Genomic DNA, 17,111 nt, shown 5'->3' with positions numbered 1-17,111 from the left:
AAAATCTGTCTCGCGGAAGGATCTCCAAGCTGGCCAGGCATCTGGGAGTACCCACACTTTAACCCACCACACGCGATTTTGCCGACCGTAACCCATTTTGCCACTGCTGCTGGGTGGACCAGAGGCGCCGGGGTGCAGGGGAGTGGAATTCAAGAAACGTGGCAATTGTTTCAACAGCCGCGCAGTGAGATAAAAACCCGGTGACCCATTGCCTTTGCAAAGTGCAACGTGCCGTATCCACAACACCGGCGGGGCAGCATCCAAACCTGCCTCTGCGAAGTGCAAGAGGGATAGATATTCGCATTCCACGCGCAGGTGAAATGCCCTTCACTCTCTCTATCTTGCCCTATACCGCACCCACTTGGCAGCCGCCGCCAAACCCTCGTATCAACAGCGTTCCGTATCGCGCCCAATGTATTGGCGGTTTCTAAAATAAGTGAGTTGGGTTAAAATTTAATTTGGAGCTTTCGTGACTGTGGTTCTGTGTTTTATCTCTCTCTCTCTCAAATTAAGCATTCTCAGGAAGAACGTAATCAACCAGGTAGCGTGTTGACTGTTATGTTATCCGACTCTCTGTTGTATTACATTACATTTCTAAGTATACTAGATTTGTGTTTCTATTTAATTTATACCTGATGACGATTGCTTGTGTTGCAATCGAAACGTCGTATGCTAGTATTTAATTTTATTTCTTATTTTATCTTTATACGTGACTTTACCGAAAGAACCAAAGAATGAGTTGTGTTAGCCTGCTTCTCCGATGCCAAGTCTTGTAGAACACACCTTCACCCACCCCCCACCCCACCACCACCACTCCCCGCAGACACCCACCCAACCAACTTCCCCCAGCCACCGCCCCCGCCACGGGCGAGACAAAGAGGCTGCTGCTGCTGCTGCTGACGCGCTGATTGATGTCGTCTCGGCTCGTATTTATACGGCACCCACGAGCCAGTAGTCACCTGCAGAGATCGCGCGCAGGTTGTCTCTCCGGCAAAGCCTCCGTCCTGCTTCTTCTTACCCTCGTTCTGCGCTTCCACGAAGTTTAAAGTCACCTTCCCTCGACGTTCGCGAGGCATCATCCGATTTGTTGCAGAACCCCCCCCCCCACCCCCTAAAGCCCCCTCCTCCACCGTCTTTTCTACGGGACGTCGCTCATCTCGCCTCCAACTCGAAACAGGTGACCTACATTTCTACATCCCTGCGGGCGACGCGATGATGTGATGTTTTGAGGATTTTTGTTTGAGAATTGTTATTCGGGTCACGCGGTGGGTGATAAAGAGGTGTGGACTGAAGGGTGGATGGTTGAAGGCCATTTCGGGCTTATCGTGTTAACTAGGTCTGCGTCTCCGAAAGAAAAGGAATGTCTATTATGTGGTAGTACATTTGCAGTTACACTTAAGTGCACTTTTGTGTCCACACGTGGGGGGGGGCCTTATCTCGCATGTATATGCATGTGCCACACTGGAACCATTTGTATGATTTAACGCCACCTGTCACGATCTCGCAGGGCTCTGTGTATACACTGTGACTTTACACCGACGCAACTCCAAATGCCTCCGAACGAAGTCACCCTGAGTGTGCCGAATCTTGTCCGAGCTCGGAAGTTAAGCGGGGTGGAGTGTGATGGGTACGTTAGATGGGTGACTACGAGGGGGCTTTCCAGGTGTGGTAGGCGTAGGCGCTGCGAGGTGACCGGGAGTTGGCGGAGTTGAGTTCATAACTTCTCATTCTGTGACAAGCAATCAATAAATAAACATATCCACATTGCATTGAGCACAATGAACGCACGTATTTTAGCACTCGTACACTTACAAAAATATAATGAGATTTGAAATCCAAGAAATATATAGCATTAAAATATATCAGCTTCGCCAACATGAATTAAAACTTATTCTTTGGTTCTTTCGGTAAAGTCACGTATAAAGATAAAATAATAAATTAAATTAAATACTAGCATACGACGTTTCGATTGCAACACAAGCAATCGTCATCAGGTAAAAATTAAATAGGAACACAAATCTAGTATACTTAGAAATGTAATGTAATACAACAGAGTCGGATAACATAACAGTCAACAACCTATCTGGTTGATTACGTTCTTCCTGAGAATGCTAAAACTCACAAAAGCAAGGTGAATACGCAGATTTGTCTTGAGCGCAGATTTAAAATGTTCCAACGGACAGGCCCTCCCTTATCCGACGATGTAGAGAGATATTCGTAACATGTGCTATGAAGAAGGGCTATTGCCAAAAACGTCGCCGTTTGCGTGTTTTCCTTTTGAGGCCACCGTTTTATTGACCAACGTGTTTATTTTTTTACTTTTTACTTAAATATGTGGACCGTCCGACTCTCTATAGTTGCATGCGTGCGTGTCTGTGGGGAGCGGCGTATTGTAGCAGTTAACGCGCTGCGCTGCGCACCCGGTGACCCGAGTTCGATTACCGCTCACGGCCAACACCGCTGACGATTATCTGAACCGATTATCTGAACTGGGCCTCCCCTAGGTCGACTCAGCCTCAAATGAGTAACTGGTGCGGTGCGTAAACAATCACCCTACTGCGGAGACAAAGGCGGCCGGGCGTGTTGTTGGCCACCCACCACCACCGTGTTACCGTGCCGGCCTTCATAGATGCTCGCAAGCAAAGTCAGTTCCAACCTTTGCCTCTGCGCAGGTTCGTCATGAACGGGCTCGCCAACCGCGAGCTGGTGCTCAACTCGGTGCTGGTGACGGGGGCGAACCGCGGCCTTGGACTCGGCATCGTTCATCACCTCCTCGAGCAGCAGCAGGCGTCTCCACGCTTCATCTTCGCCACCTGCCGATGCGCGGACGAGCAGAGCGCAAAGGTGGGAGAGCGGGCGGGACGGGGCGGGTAATATGCGGACACGGTGTGTGTTAAAAGGTAAAGATGAAGGTGCAGCCCTGCAACTGCTGGGCCGATCCTGGCCCATCCCCCTCCCCCCTTAACCAGTATATATACGGGGTAGTATCCCTTGGAATCTCTCATTTACTTGATTACAGCAAGCGTGCTGTGACGGGTCCACCTGAAGACGGAAGCTTGTGTTGCCTCCGAAACGTCGTGATTTTTATTTTATTTTTATTTTACTTTTATTAATTTAAATTTTTTTACCTACGTGACTTTACCGAAAAAACCTAACAATATGAATACTTGCAGTCACGAAAGCTTCAAATCTAGATTTTCGGCAACTGCTTGCTTACAACCACTGCTGGCAGAAGGGCTTCAACTACAGCGGGTAGGGGCGGGGGGGGGTCGGTGGATTGACAAAGGGGGCCGTGCATTGTGCCGGACTTGCCAGTGCGGTCACGCCACTGATGTGCACGTGAATTATCGTGGATATTGGGGTGTATTGAACATGAAAGCACTCAACTGTGACGTTGAGGGCTTTGCGTAAGTGGATATTAACTCGGCCTACAGATATAAATAGTGAAATAAAATACATGAAATACAAAGTACATTGGCGTGGGTTTTTTTTTGTTTTTGACCATTCAAAAGTGATGCAATAGTGGAGAGCACAAACTGCAATTCGGTTCAATTCTGCGGTGCCGCTGTTATATAAGTACTCGACTGTGGATAGACAGATTAGCCTCCCTCCCCTCCCTCGCTCTGCCGAACACGATTGTCCACCTAATCTCCCCGGGGTTAGATGTGCCCCGGAACCAGTGGTGAGCCCTAAATCTCTGCAGAGAAGGGCACGGCAGATGCCGTCCCCTCCTTCATTGAGGCGAAATTAAGAACGGTCTGCAGTGTGACTTTTGCGGTCAGCAGAAACAGACAATGGCCCACGTGTGACAACATTTCCCACAATGACGATTCATAGTCCATAGATCAAATATTGACTTAAAGCTTTCGTGACTGCAGGAATTCATATTCTTTTGGTCTTTTTGGTAAAGTCACGTAGATAGGTTCAAAGAAAATCATTGTCGTTTTTGGTTATTTTTTGTTATTTTCTTTGAACCTATCTACGTGACTTTACCCAAAGACCTAAAGAATATCCATAGATTAAATCAACGAAATGAAAGCGACTCCTGTGTACGTGTACTGCATTGCTGTAGGATATTGCTATTTGTTTTTATTTTACCAGGTAAGGCCTGCTGAGCTATATAGCTATTAATTATTCAGAAGCGATCTGGCCAAAAATGAATGCTCAACGAAATGCCTTCTCACGTGGTAATGTATAGCAAGACAAATACTCCAAACGAATGTTTATAAATGTGGAGGGAAAACCCGGTCGACCTGGGGAAAATTCCACGCGACCATGGGGAGACAAAAACATGCAAACTCAAAATATACAGTAGGCATTAAGGATCGGGATCGAACCCACGACCTCCTGTATACCAGGCGAGGTAGTTAACATCTCGCCACCGGCCGATTCACAGGTTATGAATCACATTATCTAATACAAGAGTGTCGCTCAAAAAAAGAAGGGGAAAACGCCCTAAAGATAAATAAATACCTTTGCACTGTCACTGGATATCTAGAGGCAAAACCTCTGTCCTAACACTAGAGATTTAGATGTAAGACCTCTGGTCTGATACTCGGGATATAAAGGTAAAACCTCTGACATGACACGAGAAATTTCGAGGTAAAACCTCTTGTTATATGGATTGCATCTCGAACGTTAAGCTCATTATTTCTGGGCTGGTATCACCCAATAACACCAGATATCACCAGATGGTGTCCATCTCTGCAACACAGTGCCACGGTTGCAAGATGTTAACTACCTCACCTGGTATACAGGAGGTCGTTGGTTCGATCCCGACCCCTGATGCCTGCTGTATATTTGGAGTTTGCATGTTCTCCCCGTGGCCGTGTGGATTTATTTCTGGGTCCTCCGGTTTTTCCCATCCATATTTGAAATCAACATGCGTTTAGAGTATTCGGCTGCTATAGATCTTCATGTGATAGCTATATAGCTCAAGTGGGCCTTACCTGCTATGTAAGTAAAACGTTAAAACAAATCATTACAAATATATATGGAGCACGATGTTGCGAGGTGTTGAGAGAAGGCCCGCCGTGGCACCCTGGCTGCTTGCTGGCATTGCGAGGTCGTGGGAGATGGCGACTGCCTTGGGGAGGAGGCTTTCATCCAGCAGTGATGACAATGCTCGTGACCTCCTTTACATTCGGTCTGTTTTTTGCATTTCTAGGAATTGCGGAATTTGGCGGAACACCACGCAAGCCTGCTGGTGGTGGAAATGGGTGAGCTTACATAAATATGACAGGGCTGTTTGTCCAGTTGAACGCCGCACACCACCCGCATCCGATTTGCACTTGTGGCAGCAAATGTGTTTCATGAGTGGCTGGATCGTGCAGTGGTCAGGAAACTAAACTGCTACCGCTGAAAATCTTGGGTAACAATCTGAGCAGCCAGCAGTGGTTAAACTGGGCTCCCTCGCGTCCGCTCGTTGGTGGTCTCAGCCTGGTCACCAATCACTTACTCATTTTGATGTTTCGCTTAATTTTGCTTGTTCTAGCTGTGAAATTTACACATTTTCGTTTGATTGCCACGCACAAATACCCCCTTCACCAACCGACACTGACCAGTGTGGTGAAGTATGGTCAAACAACCCTATTGCCCAACACTAGTTGAGAAGGCTCTTATTCAGCAGTAGATGGACAAAACGGCTGTATATGTACAAATACATAAACATCACACGTTTCATTACTCAATTAGAATATATTCTTGGCTGCTGATTAGGCTTCATCACGGCTGTGGTATCGCTGTGCTTTGACACGTAGAGGGAAACATTGCTTTAACTCGTGGAAACTAAATCCCGAGCACGTGAACACAGCAATTAGTTTTTGCCTCGTGAATGAAATCATTCTCGCGTTTCGCTTTCCACTTGGCACGCATTTCGCACAGACATCACAGACCGCGCGAGTGTGGAGCGGGCGGTGAGGGTGGTGGATGAGGCTGTCGGGGAGGAAGGCCTCAACCTTCTGGTGAACAACGCCGGGACTCTACAAACGGGCTCCCTCGGTTCACTGTCGGCCGACTCCATGCTGCAGTGCTATCATACCAACGCTGTGGCGCCTGCCATCCTCACGGAGGTACGGAGCTATGCGGTGCATGCGACGAGAGCAAGGTGGTCCGGGTAACAACAGCCATGGACAAGGGGACGTGTAGCCCCGATTTAGCTGAACACACTTAAAATAGGGTGTGCATTTTATGTATTGCAAAGAGCGTTCGTCTCGGGTGAAGCAAAACTGAAAATGTTAATACACATATTCTTGGTTCTTTCGGTAAAGTCACGTAAAAGGGAAATAATGAAATAATAAAAAATTTACATCATAAAATAAAATTATCACGACGTTTCGGCCACAACACAAGCAGCCGTCCTCCGGTGAAGAACAGAGCTGTCGGAAAGACAGCGCTCCAATGAACACTGCTAAGCTTGGCAGCGTATTTCAGCTGGGTGGGAGGAGCAGAGTGCCTTGACAAAGGAGTTTACATATCAACAGTAGGAATTTAGCATATTGACGCTAAAGAACTGCAACTACCCTACGACCATACAATAAACCGATGTGAAGAAAACTAAATATAAACTACATCAATACAATCAATGTACTCAATATACTCTCCAACAAGCTGAGCTTTTAACATTAAGTAAATGTTAATACACAGTGCTGGAGTTTTTAAAAATTAAGCAACAAAGTTAACATTGATTTTGCACGGCCATCGGTGACCAGGCTGAGTCCATGAACTCGCTTCACCTGAAAGCTCAATATAATTACTGGTGGCCAAATCCTACATTCAAAGCCTCATGCTCGGACCCCTGAACACTTAGCCACCTGACCATCTCATAGCAGTGTTTAGAAAACTAACAGTCCTTCAAGCTAACATGAAAAAAAAATCTGTTTACATGCGCACGTTTGTGTGTTCAATCGTCGGTGTGTTTCGTTGCAGGCATTCCTACCACTGCTCAACCGGGCAGCAGATTTTAATGTGAAGCTGCCAATGGGATGCCAAAAGGCAGCAGTGGTGAACGTGAGCTCTGAGGCTGGGTCTATCTCAAGTGTGCCTGGCAACTTCCACATCTCCAAGGTCTACCCTTACCGTGCCAGCAAGGTACTGTGTAGGAGGGATGTGTTCCCAATTTTTGGATGAATGTTCAGAATTTTAATTAAAAAAAAAACTGGACATGATATGAAATTTTGGATGATCTGAAAAACTGTTGTATTTTGCATTCTTCCTAAAAATTGCGTCACTTCCGTTCAAAAGTAGTGTCATGTGACGTCATGTTTAACTTAAATGTTTAACATCTAAACATCTTTAGATGAAAATTTGTGTTACTGATGAAACTTAATGTTCAGAATTTTTATTCACTGATTATTGCGAGCTGATGGGTTGTGAAAAAATATACTTTTGTTTATTGTGTTTTATGTGGAGATACATATACGAAAGAGACATCTGAGCATCTATTCTGTCATTTATATTCTCCACAGTGAGACCCATGATTATTTTTTGGTATGAAGTATTACATTACCTGTACCCTACACAGCCTGATCTGTGCAAAAAACCCCTCTATTTGCGTGCTGTGCCTGACACAGGCCGCCCTGAACATGCTGATAAGATGCCTTGCCGAGGAGCTCAAGGAACAGGGAATCCTGTGCGTGGCCTTGCACCCAGGTTGGGTCAGGACCAGAATGGGTGGATCGCGAGTAAGTGGCTCCATTCGACGCACCCCACAGATGCCCCATTTGAAATGGCACCACTGGTCTCGTGCGAAAGGCCATTCGGGCTGCAGTTAAACGGAGAGCAACTCATGTATACATGTACTGCATTTCTGTAGGATATTAATTTTTTTTTACATTTTACCAGGTAAGGCCCAGTGATCTATATAGCTCTTTTTCAGAAGCGACCTGGCCACCAATGATAGCTCAACGTAGTGGCTCATCACGTGGAAATTTATAGCAGCCAAATACTTTAAACGCACGTTTCTAAATGTGGAAGGAAAAACCGGAGGACCCGGGGAAAAAATCCACGTGACCACGAGGAGAACATGCAAACTCCAAATACACCGGTGTCATGGTCGGGATCAAACCCACGACCTCGCGCACACCAGGCGAGGTAGTTAACATCTCGCCACTGTGGATATGTATTGCTGCATATCAGCGTTCTTCACTAATTTTCAAAGGGTGGCCACTTTCATCTCTAAGACATCATCAGCGTGAGGGGCCGCCACACATTTGAAGCCATTGCGGTTTGACAGCACGATGATGGGTGGTGTTTTCACATGTTGTGTAGTGTCAGGGGCCGCACTTAAGGCCACCAGGGGCCGCTAGTGAACCACGGGTCTTGCAATGAAGAACTCCGCTGTATGTCATGAATGATGTACAGTATGTCAAAGTGTGATACGGCATGCTCAGCTTGCTTTTTTGTCAATGGAAAAATATGATTTGTTACTAAATATTTCCCTCCACGTCTCGTTTTTATTTCATAAAGACACAGCCCTTTATCAATTTACTCCTCAAGACATACTTCAATAACACTGGTCAACACACTTTTTCTGGCATAAGGTTTTCCAACGGTCTTAAGGTAATTTTGGGGTGCTGATTCCAAATATGGCATCAGTTTTGTCTATCACATCAGGTTTTTGAGATATCAAATATTGCATTTTCAATCAAAACTGCAGAAGAAAAATATTAAATAAATGTGGATATCTACATAAATGATATTATAAACACACTATCCTAAAAATACAGCACCATATTTTAACACCAAAGCAGTCACTGACTCGCAAAAACTTGCAATCATAAGTGACAGAGTTAATTTCGGGTAAATTCAATGAAAATGGGGTATGCCGATAGCATAAAATGAGATGTGATAGAGCAAATCTGAGATCAGATTTGGAGTCAGCACCCTGAAATTATTAGTCTAAAACAGCTGCAAAAGTCCAGGCCAGAAATTTTTTTTTTTTTTTGTTGACCAGTGTAATCTTGATCATTGACCCTTGGTCAAAGAAGGACTCAGGACCAGTTCAAGTATCACTGCATATATCGTAACATGTATTTTCGAATGTATTCCTCTTCTGCCAGGCACAGATAGGCATTGAAGAGAGCATCACCGGAATTCTAGGAGTCATGGCTTGCCTCACGGAGAAGGATAATGGTTCGTTCCTTGACTGGCGGGGTCAGACTGTACCATGGTGACCCAGCCAGCAACATTATCCCATACCTGTCAACCCCTTATCAGTGCCCTACCTTATTACAGACCAATTCAGACCTTATTGGTCACCACGTGGCCTTACAAATCTCAACATTCATACTACAAAGCCCATCACAAGGAGAGAAACACAAACAAATAGACAAACAAATGTTGCCCGTATTGAAACGGCTGTACGCCGCATGGACCTGAAAACTCAGTTTCCCTGTACAAGAATACAGGGTAAACCGTATGGGTTGACACGGTATGTTATCCGAAAGACCACTGCCCCCAAAACCACCCGAAGATTTATAACGGCACGTAAAATTGACGGCGTGCCGTTGTCTGGAACTCAAGAATTAAAGTTTGCGGAAGAGTTGTCAGTTTAACACGTAGGTTATCGCGACCAATACTATTCATAATCAACGTTTTTGGGTTTAGATCGCGTTATTTATAAATGTGTCGTAACCCTCCACCACCCGACACGGCCAATCAGTAAAAAAGTGTCACGTTGACAAAAGACAAATAGTTCACTGCTTTAGCCCACCGGTGTGTTGAAGCGTGAAACCACAACATTTACAATTTTTGAGTAGTATGACGTTTCGCTGGTAATTTCATCCAGCATCATCGGGCAATTCGCCAGAATGGTGAGGCTCTGTTCTGTCTCCCGTTCTTATAAGAGTTGTCTCTGCGATGGATGTGTGTAACGATGCAGCGAGACGGAGTTCCGAGTCGTGGGACGTAAATAAAGTTTATTTACAATGTATTTAAGCCTTGGTTTTTTTATCCCCTTTCAACCCCTCCATCAATCGTCGCACGTAACAGCCACGTGAGCTACAACGCCATCTCCACAACGTGTCACAACCGCGAACGGATACCATCTCTTACAATGTGGGGGGTGGGGGCTTTTTGTTGTTGTTGTTGTTTAATTGTGACGGCAATTGTAATGTGCACGATCATATTGTCAATGCGTGTGTCTTAGGTTTTTTCGGTAAAGTCACGTAGGTAAAAATAAATAATAAAATTGAAATAATTGAAATAATAATATAAATAATAATAATTTTATTTCTATTATTAGTTATATTATTTTTATTTTATTTCTATTATTTTTATTTTATTTTTTATTTTTACCTACGTGACTTTAGCGAAATCTAGAATAAATACGTGTGTTATTGTTCAGACGCTCGGCTACATGTTGGACGCGGCCCCTGGAGCCGAAGCGAGAGAGCCCAAGGCACTCGCTTCTGACAGCCTCCACGAATTAAGGAGGACACGCGCGCAGTTGCCACCCTGGGTCGAAACGAAATGTCCCGCGATGCTGCTGCTGCTTCATTGGCAGTGGCGCGCAAGCCTAAGCATAACAAATCAAACGAAAAAAACATCATAAACATCACTGTGGCCTTAAAAGGAAAACATATACTGTGTAAGAGGTTTTCTTTTTAAGTCCACGGTGTTGTTGAATGTGCTTCTATACGGCGTGCTTATCGTTTGCATGCAACAGGTCACCTTTGCGATCTAGACTTGTGTAGCGTCATATTCTTGGTTCTTTTGGTAAAGTCGCGTAGAAGGGAAATAATACGTGACTTTACCGAAAGAACCAAGAATATGAATCCCAGCAATCACGAAAGCTTTAAATCAAAACTTGTGTAGCGTCGTTGACTTTTCACCACGTTACTGCGTCGTAAATAAATACATGTTTCAATTAGATTCTTTATTAACAGCACAGGATTCTCTGGAACAACACATCTCCTTTGTAAGCGAGACCAATATTGCCGACAATCTGCCAAGGCTTTGGTACACAAACAAATCAATGATTAATATGCAACGAACAAAGTGTAGTGTTACTCTCACTGGCAATCCAATTAGACGCGGGATGATGAATTTCTGAGATTGCATAGGAAATGCATACAAGGCAGTCGTTACTTTCTCATTCGTGTCTACACGCGCAGGGCATTTGTTCATCCACTGCTGGGATGGGGGCATCTTCCCCCATTCCGTGTGGGTCGTTGGGGATTGTTATCTATGGGACATTTTTGCCAAAATCAAAATGATGGAAAAATAAGAATAGGCTTCACCCTTTCTGGCAGTGAAAATGCTAAACGGTATTATTATTTTTCCCCCCATCGTTTTCATACTGGCAAAAAGGTCCCATCGATATGAAACAAATAGGCTTAACCCTTTTCAGGCAAACATAAGGACTAAATTTCGATTTAAAGCTTTCGTGACTGCAGGTAAAGTCACGTATAAGGGAAATAATAAAATAATAAAACATTATTTTATTCTAACGACGTTTCGGCCACAAGCAGCTTGCGTTGTGGCCGAAACGTCGTTAGAATTTTGTTTTATTTTCATTATTTTATTATTTCCCTTCTACGTGACTTTACCGAAAAAAACAAGAATATAAGGACTAAAGCCCATTTCTTATTGTTTCCCCCCCATAATTTTGATTACTGGCAGCACAAAAAAAAGGTCCCACAGACACCCTTTTGATGGTGACGACGATGATGATGATGTTGGTGATACGACGATGCTGATGATGCGATGGTGCGAGATGACTCCTCCTTAAGGGGGCGAGCGAGGCTGCGATTGGCCGTGATGGGGGGGTGTTGCCTGCCGGGGTATTACGAGGTCTCCTCCTCCTCTTCATCCTCCTCCTCCTCTCACACTCCTCGCTCAGCTGGGTCCCTCCGCGGTGCTGGCAGCAGCAAGTTGTTACGTGGACGACAGGAAAGAAAGAGAGTTTTGCAGACTTTGTCCTACAGCTCTTCTGCGTAAAAGTAACTCGTCGTGCCGCGGTGATTGACGCTTGCAGCAAACTCAACACTGCCCACCACAAATAGGACTCGGACTCACAACTTGCTCGATTGAAAACGCGTTTATTTATTTATTAAGAACTGCTCATTGCGTTTAGCTTGTTCGCCCCCCTCTTCCCCGCCCACACATCCGATTATCACGCTCGGCAACGTACGGCGCGAAAGAAGTTCAACGATACAGCGCACGCAAACATTCGCACCCGCGTTCACGGTCGTTCAGCCCGCAGGAGCAGATCTCTGGGTAAGAAGCGAACGCGCAAACAACAGCAGCAACAACAACAACAACAGCAGCAACAACAACAGCAACAACAACAACAGCAACAACAACAACAGCAACAACAACAACAGCAACAACAACAGCAGCAACAACAGCAGCAACAACAACAGCAGCAACAACAAGAGCAGCAACAACAACAGCAACAACAGCAACAACAACAGCAACAACAACAGCAGCAACAACAGCAGCAGCAACAACAGCAACAACAACAACAGCATCAACAACAACAACAACAGCAGCAACAACAGCAGCAACAACAACAGCAGCAACAACAACAGCATCAACAACAACAGCATCAACAACAACATCATCAACAACGAGAAGACGAGAGAGAGAGAGAGAGCGAGCCGCCAACGATGACCGCGCAACTCGTGCGCGCCATGTGGCCGCGGGTGTCTTCCCGTGGTGCCCGCGGGTGGCTGCGCTGGGCGGCCCCGACCCGGCGCGCCTCGGCGGGCCCCCAGACGGCCGCGGCCCCCCTCAAGCGCACGCCTCTGCACGACTTCCACACGCAGCACGGCGGCAAGATGGTCGGGTTCGCCGGCTGGAGCATGCCCGTGCAGTACAAGGAGAGCCTCATCTCGTCGCACTTGCACACGCGCGAACGCTGCTCCGTCTTCGACGTTTCGCACATGATGCAGTGCAAGGTGCTGGGCAGAGACGCAGTGGCATTCATGGAGAGCATCACCGTGGCCGACGTCGCCGGCCTGAAGGACGACACGGGCACCCTGTCGCTGTTCACCAACGAAGCCGGTGGCATCGTCGATGACCTCATCGTCACCAAGACCTCCAAGGGTCATCTCCACGTGGTGTCAAACGCCGGCTGCGCCGACAAGGACCTTGTGCTCATGCAGGAGCGCCTGCGCCAATTCAAGAACGCGGGTCGCGACGTCGACCTCGAGGTCCTGGACGCCGCTCTGTTGGCCGTGCAGGGCCCTTCCACGGCCAGAGTCCTGCAAGCCGGCGTGTCGGGTGACCTCGGCCGGCTCGCCTTCATGCACAGCGCCGAGATGAGCGTCTTCGGCGTGGCCGGCTGCCGGGTCACTCGCTGCGGCTACACGGGCGAGGACGGCGTGGAGATCTCCGTGGCACCCGAGCACGCGGTGCGTCTCGCCGAGATGCTGCTCATGCGCAACGGCGGAGAGGTGAAACTCGCCGCCCTGGGACCCCGCGACAGTCTGCGACTGGAGGCCGGCCTCTGCCTCTACGGCAACGACATCGACGAGAGCACGACGCCCGTGGAGGCCGCCTTGCTGTGGACCATCGGCAAGAGGAGGCGAGCCGAGGGGAACTTCCCCGGCGCCGGTGTCATCCTCGGGCAGATCGCTCAGAAGCCGGCGAGGAAGAGGGTCGGTCTCGTCTCGACGGGGCCTCCCGCACGCCAGCACGCGCCCATCGTCGACGAGCACGGCGAGAAGATCGGGGAGGTGACCAGCGGGTGTCCGTCACCGTGTCTCAAGAAGAACATCGCCATGGGGTACGTGCCGAGCGGACTCGCCAAGCCTGGGACGCGGCTGCGAGTGGAGGTCCGTAAGAAGCTGGTGGACGTCGTCGTCAGCAAGATGCCCTTCGTGCCCACGCGTTACTTTGCGGGCGTTTGACGAGCGCGTTTGACGAGAAGTTGACCCCACGTCTCAAATGTGGGGGGGGGGGGGGGGGGGGGTGGCACGGAAGACGACGGCGAAAGTCCAGAGGTGGGCTGACGTTTGGCTGTGATGCCCAACGCAGACGCGCCCCGCAATAAGAAGACACATTTTAACTTTCACCACCATTGAGCAAACGGCACTTGCCCGTCGTCAATTGACAAGGGGCAAGTGCTGCGTGTGGCGAGGGTGTTGTGGTGAGATTTTCGATGAAAGCTCTGTGCGAACGCATCCAATATCTTTCCAAGTGCCAATTTCAATAGCAGCTCATTGGTGATTGATGCGTAGTCCAAACTGATGTTTTTGCTCTATTATGTTATAGCGCCACGAATCGTTGCTCTCGTAGTCGGGTTTAACGTGTTATGTGATGTTCAGTCGGTGAGTGACACACCCCAAACCTTGACAGTAAAATATGATTATGGGTGGACATAATAAAAATACAAATATCGAATTCTAGCTCCTGCAAAGGGCTTCTCGGCTCTTCACGCCTCGCCCGTCGCCCCACTGATGTCCTCTTCCCTCCCGCCCCATGTGTGCAGATACTACTGGGTTGTACCTCAATGTTCATCATTAGATGCAAATGGAAATTGTACAACATTCAAATGTCTGTGTTGGTATTTTACGCGCCTGTTTACCACCAGCCTTGACCAAACCAAACCGAGCAGTCAAACTGAGACGTCTGAACATCAGTGGTGGTGGGGGGGAGTTGACAGACACATGTTGACATAAATGCCGACAAAATAAATCTCGACTCTATTGTATGTAGGATGTGTAGGCATAGAGGCCTACAAAATGTTTTTTTGGTGGGGGTGGGGTGAAACACATTTTTTTGGGGGGTCAATTTTTTGAAACCTTTTGGATCAACTTTTTACCCCCACATCCGGGGGGAGGGGGTGTCCACTTTCTATAACCTTTTGATTCGGGCCTTCTGGAAGGCTCTCATCATTTAGTTGACGGATAAACGGAAGGCCGGGCTTTTGTAATATATCACCGTGGTGAGATTTAACTTTGTGGAGCGGGTGGGTGAAACTGTTAAGTGGTGGTGGCTGGCATCAGTCACAGTTGGCTGTGGTGACACAAACGTGGCAAGGTATTTACACCTCCAAAACTTTCACAGTAAAGATAACATGGGTTTAACGACGTTAATTATTACTAACACAGTGATGGCTTAGATCATGTAACGATGTAGATTAAGAACTGCGATATACAAGTAAAGAATCTAAACACATCTCATCGCAATTGCTTGCTCGAACCACTGCTGGTTGAAGGGAATCCGCTCAAGAGGGCTCTCAAGAGTATGGTTGGTCTCCTCTTCCACGCTGGCCAGCCTGCTTGGAAGATGTGTGGAGGACCCACACTTTACCCCACCACACGGGATCTGTCCAAATCGACTGAGTGCTGCCTCGAAACTCATTCTTGGTGTGAATGCATTCGAGCAAATCGTTATTGTAGTTGTGTTTTCTAGAATGCTTTGTAGGTGGGTGAAGTAACAGAGCCAGGATAAGTTTTTTATTTATATATTCAGAACCTTGGATGGATGGATGGTAAACAAACACACTACACGCTTGCAACTTTAATCAGAGATAGTTTTAGTCTTAGTTCGTTGGCCATTTAATCACAGCCACCTTCAGGTGCAGTGAGTGCATTGTCTCAGCCTGATGGGCAATGATGGCACGAAAAAATACAAAACATTAACTTTGGTTTCTGCACTTTGATTCCAGCCCTGGGAAATAAGAATCCGTTTGACTGTGGTGTGATGAACATTCTTGATTTGAAGCTTTCGTGACTGCGGGAATCTATACTCTTTGGTTCTTTCGGTAAAGTCACGTAGGTAGAAATTAAATTAAACAAATCACGACGTTTCGATCGCAACACAAGCAATCTTCATCAGGTGGAACAACCACAGCAATAAAATGCTGAAGTAGGCGAGAGAGTGCACAATTGTTTTTAAAATAATCTCGCTTTGGGTGTACTTAACTGAAAAATAACTGCAACAGGAGCAGCCAGACTTTTCCATACATTGTCCTGACACCAATTCACCTGTTTGATGTGCCACTCGTATTGTGGGTTTCATCTCAGCACGGCAAAGGAAATATTTACCACGAGTATAATACGTATGGTGTGTGAAATTACGCTTCCAAACCCAGATATTTTTCCCAACAAAGATAATACTTTAAAATACGTAGATACTAATGGCATCTAAACCCATTAACATGTGAAAATTATTTTTGATTTAGGTACGTCTCTTGCTGTTATTGATTTTGTTTACATTAAATCCTAAAATATGCACAATTGTTGTACTGTTTCCTAAAATATACTATATTTACATTGCATGTAGCAAATGACTGAATAATATCACAGTCTTAAATGTAGACGTCACAAAAGGAAAATTTATATAATCATTATACCTTTGCATTTTTTACAAGAGGCAGTCAAGTTTTGCGGCATTGTTCGATACATGATCCAGTGAGTTGGGTTTTTCAAAGCAGCATGCTAAATGCCAGTTTTCATCATGCATTAAATAAAACTAATGTCAGAGGTGACATGGAAGGATAATTGAGGGATAAATTGTTTGATGACCCATAAATGTAAATATAACCCATGCTAGCTTCATTGGAACTTTGCAATTCACTGTTGACCATCTCCCCCACACATGGTCAGCGAGAGATCTGCCTACTCGCAACAAACTTTGCGTCGGTCTTCACTGTTGTCCTACATAGTTGTCCAATTTGTTTTTGGGTTGTACATGCGTGTTTGCTTTGCATGATGTCCGACGTTCTGCTCCCGTATCCTATGAAGCTCCCAGCGCGTGCAAAGTTGCTCCAAGCACGTTGAGTGAAACGTCAGACCTTGTGCCGAATGATGTTTGCGGTACAGTCTGAAAACACATTGGAGAGCTGGACAATGAGATGCTGTGGGTTATCACCCTATTCATGAACAACTCTCAATTAAATTTTGATTTAAAGCTTTCGTGACTGCAGGGATTCATATTCTTGGTTCTTTCGGTAAAGTCACGTAGAATGGAAATAATAAAATAATAAAAATAAAACATAATAAAATAATTCTCACGACGTTTCGGCCACAACGCAAGCAGCCGTCTTCAGGTGGAGAACAGGTCTGTCGAGAAGGCAGAGTCTGAATGGCACGCCGCAGACGCTGCCTTCTCGACAGACCTGTTCTCCATTTGAAGACGGCTGCTTGCGTTGTGGCCAA

The 17,111-nt window shown here is 46.4% G+C and overlaps 2 protein-coding genes across 2 annotated transcripts; both read left to right on the top strand.

Moving 5' to 3' along the window:
- Positions 1-1,015: 1,015 nt before the first annotated feature.
- On the top strand, positions 1,016-9,931 carry LOC133340770 (C-signal-like). The gene is made up of 7 exons (XM_061549152.1): positions 1,016-1,177; positions 2,673-2,844; positions 5,168-5,219; positions 5,884-6,071; positions 6,928-7,089; positions 7,572-7,682; positions 9,060-9,931. Exons 2-7 carry the CDS (start codon positions 2,680-2,682, stop codon positions 9,171-9,173), a joined length of 792 nt encoding a protein of 263 aa, XP_061405136.1. The 5' UTR covers positions 1,016-1,177; positions 2,673-2,679; the 3' UTR covers positions 9,174-9,931.
- Positions 9,932-11,830: 1,899 nt separating this feature from the next.
- AMT (aminomethyltransferase) lies at positions 11,831-16,190 on the top strand. Its single transcript, XM_061549499.1, has one exon. It carries the CDS (start codon positions 12,612-12,614, stop codon positions 13,854-13,856), a length of 1,245 nt encoding a protein of 414 aa, XP_061405483.1. The 5' UTR covers positions 11,831-12,611; the 3' UTR covers positions 13,857-16,190.
- Positions 16,191-17,111: the final 921 nt, after the last annotated feature.

Source organism: Lethenteron reissneri, chromosome 10 (genome assembly GCF_015708825.2).
Source record: "Lethenteron reissneri isolate LAM-NWPU_2019-01 chromosome 10, ASM1570882v1, whole genome shotgun sequence".
Lineage (NCBI taxonomy): Eukaryota > Metazoa > Chordata > Hyperoartia > Petromyzontiformes > Petromyzontidae > Lethenteron > Lethenteron reissneri.
This window is presented reverse-complemented; position numbering and strand designations above follow the sequence as displayed.

Excerpts from the sequence above, each read along its gene's own strand:
- LOC133340770 (XM_061549152.1), top strand. The coding sequence starts at position 2,680 with ATGAACGGGCTCGCCAACCGCGAGCTGGTGCTCAACTCGGTGCTGGTG. Across the intron at positions 6,072-6,927 it reads CGCCTGCCATCCTCACGGAG|GCATTCCTACCACTGCTCAA; the intron begins GTACGGAGCTAT and ends GTTTCGTTGCAG. Across the intron at positions 7,683-9,059 it reads CCAGAATGGGTGGATCGCGA|GCACAGATAGGCATTGAAGA; the intron begins GTAAGTGGCTCC and ends CTCTTCTGCCAG.
- AMT (XM_061549499.1), top strand. The coding sequence starts at position 12,612 with ATGACCGCGCAACTCGTGCGCGCCATGTGGCCGCGGGTGTCTTCCCGT.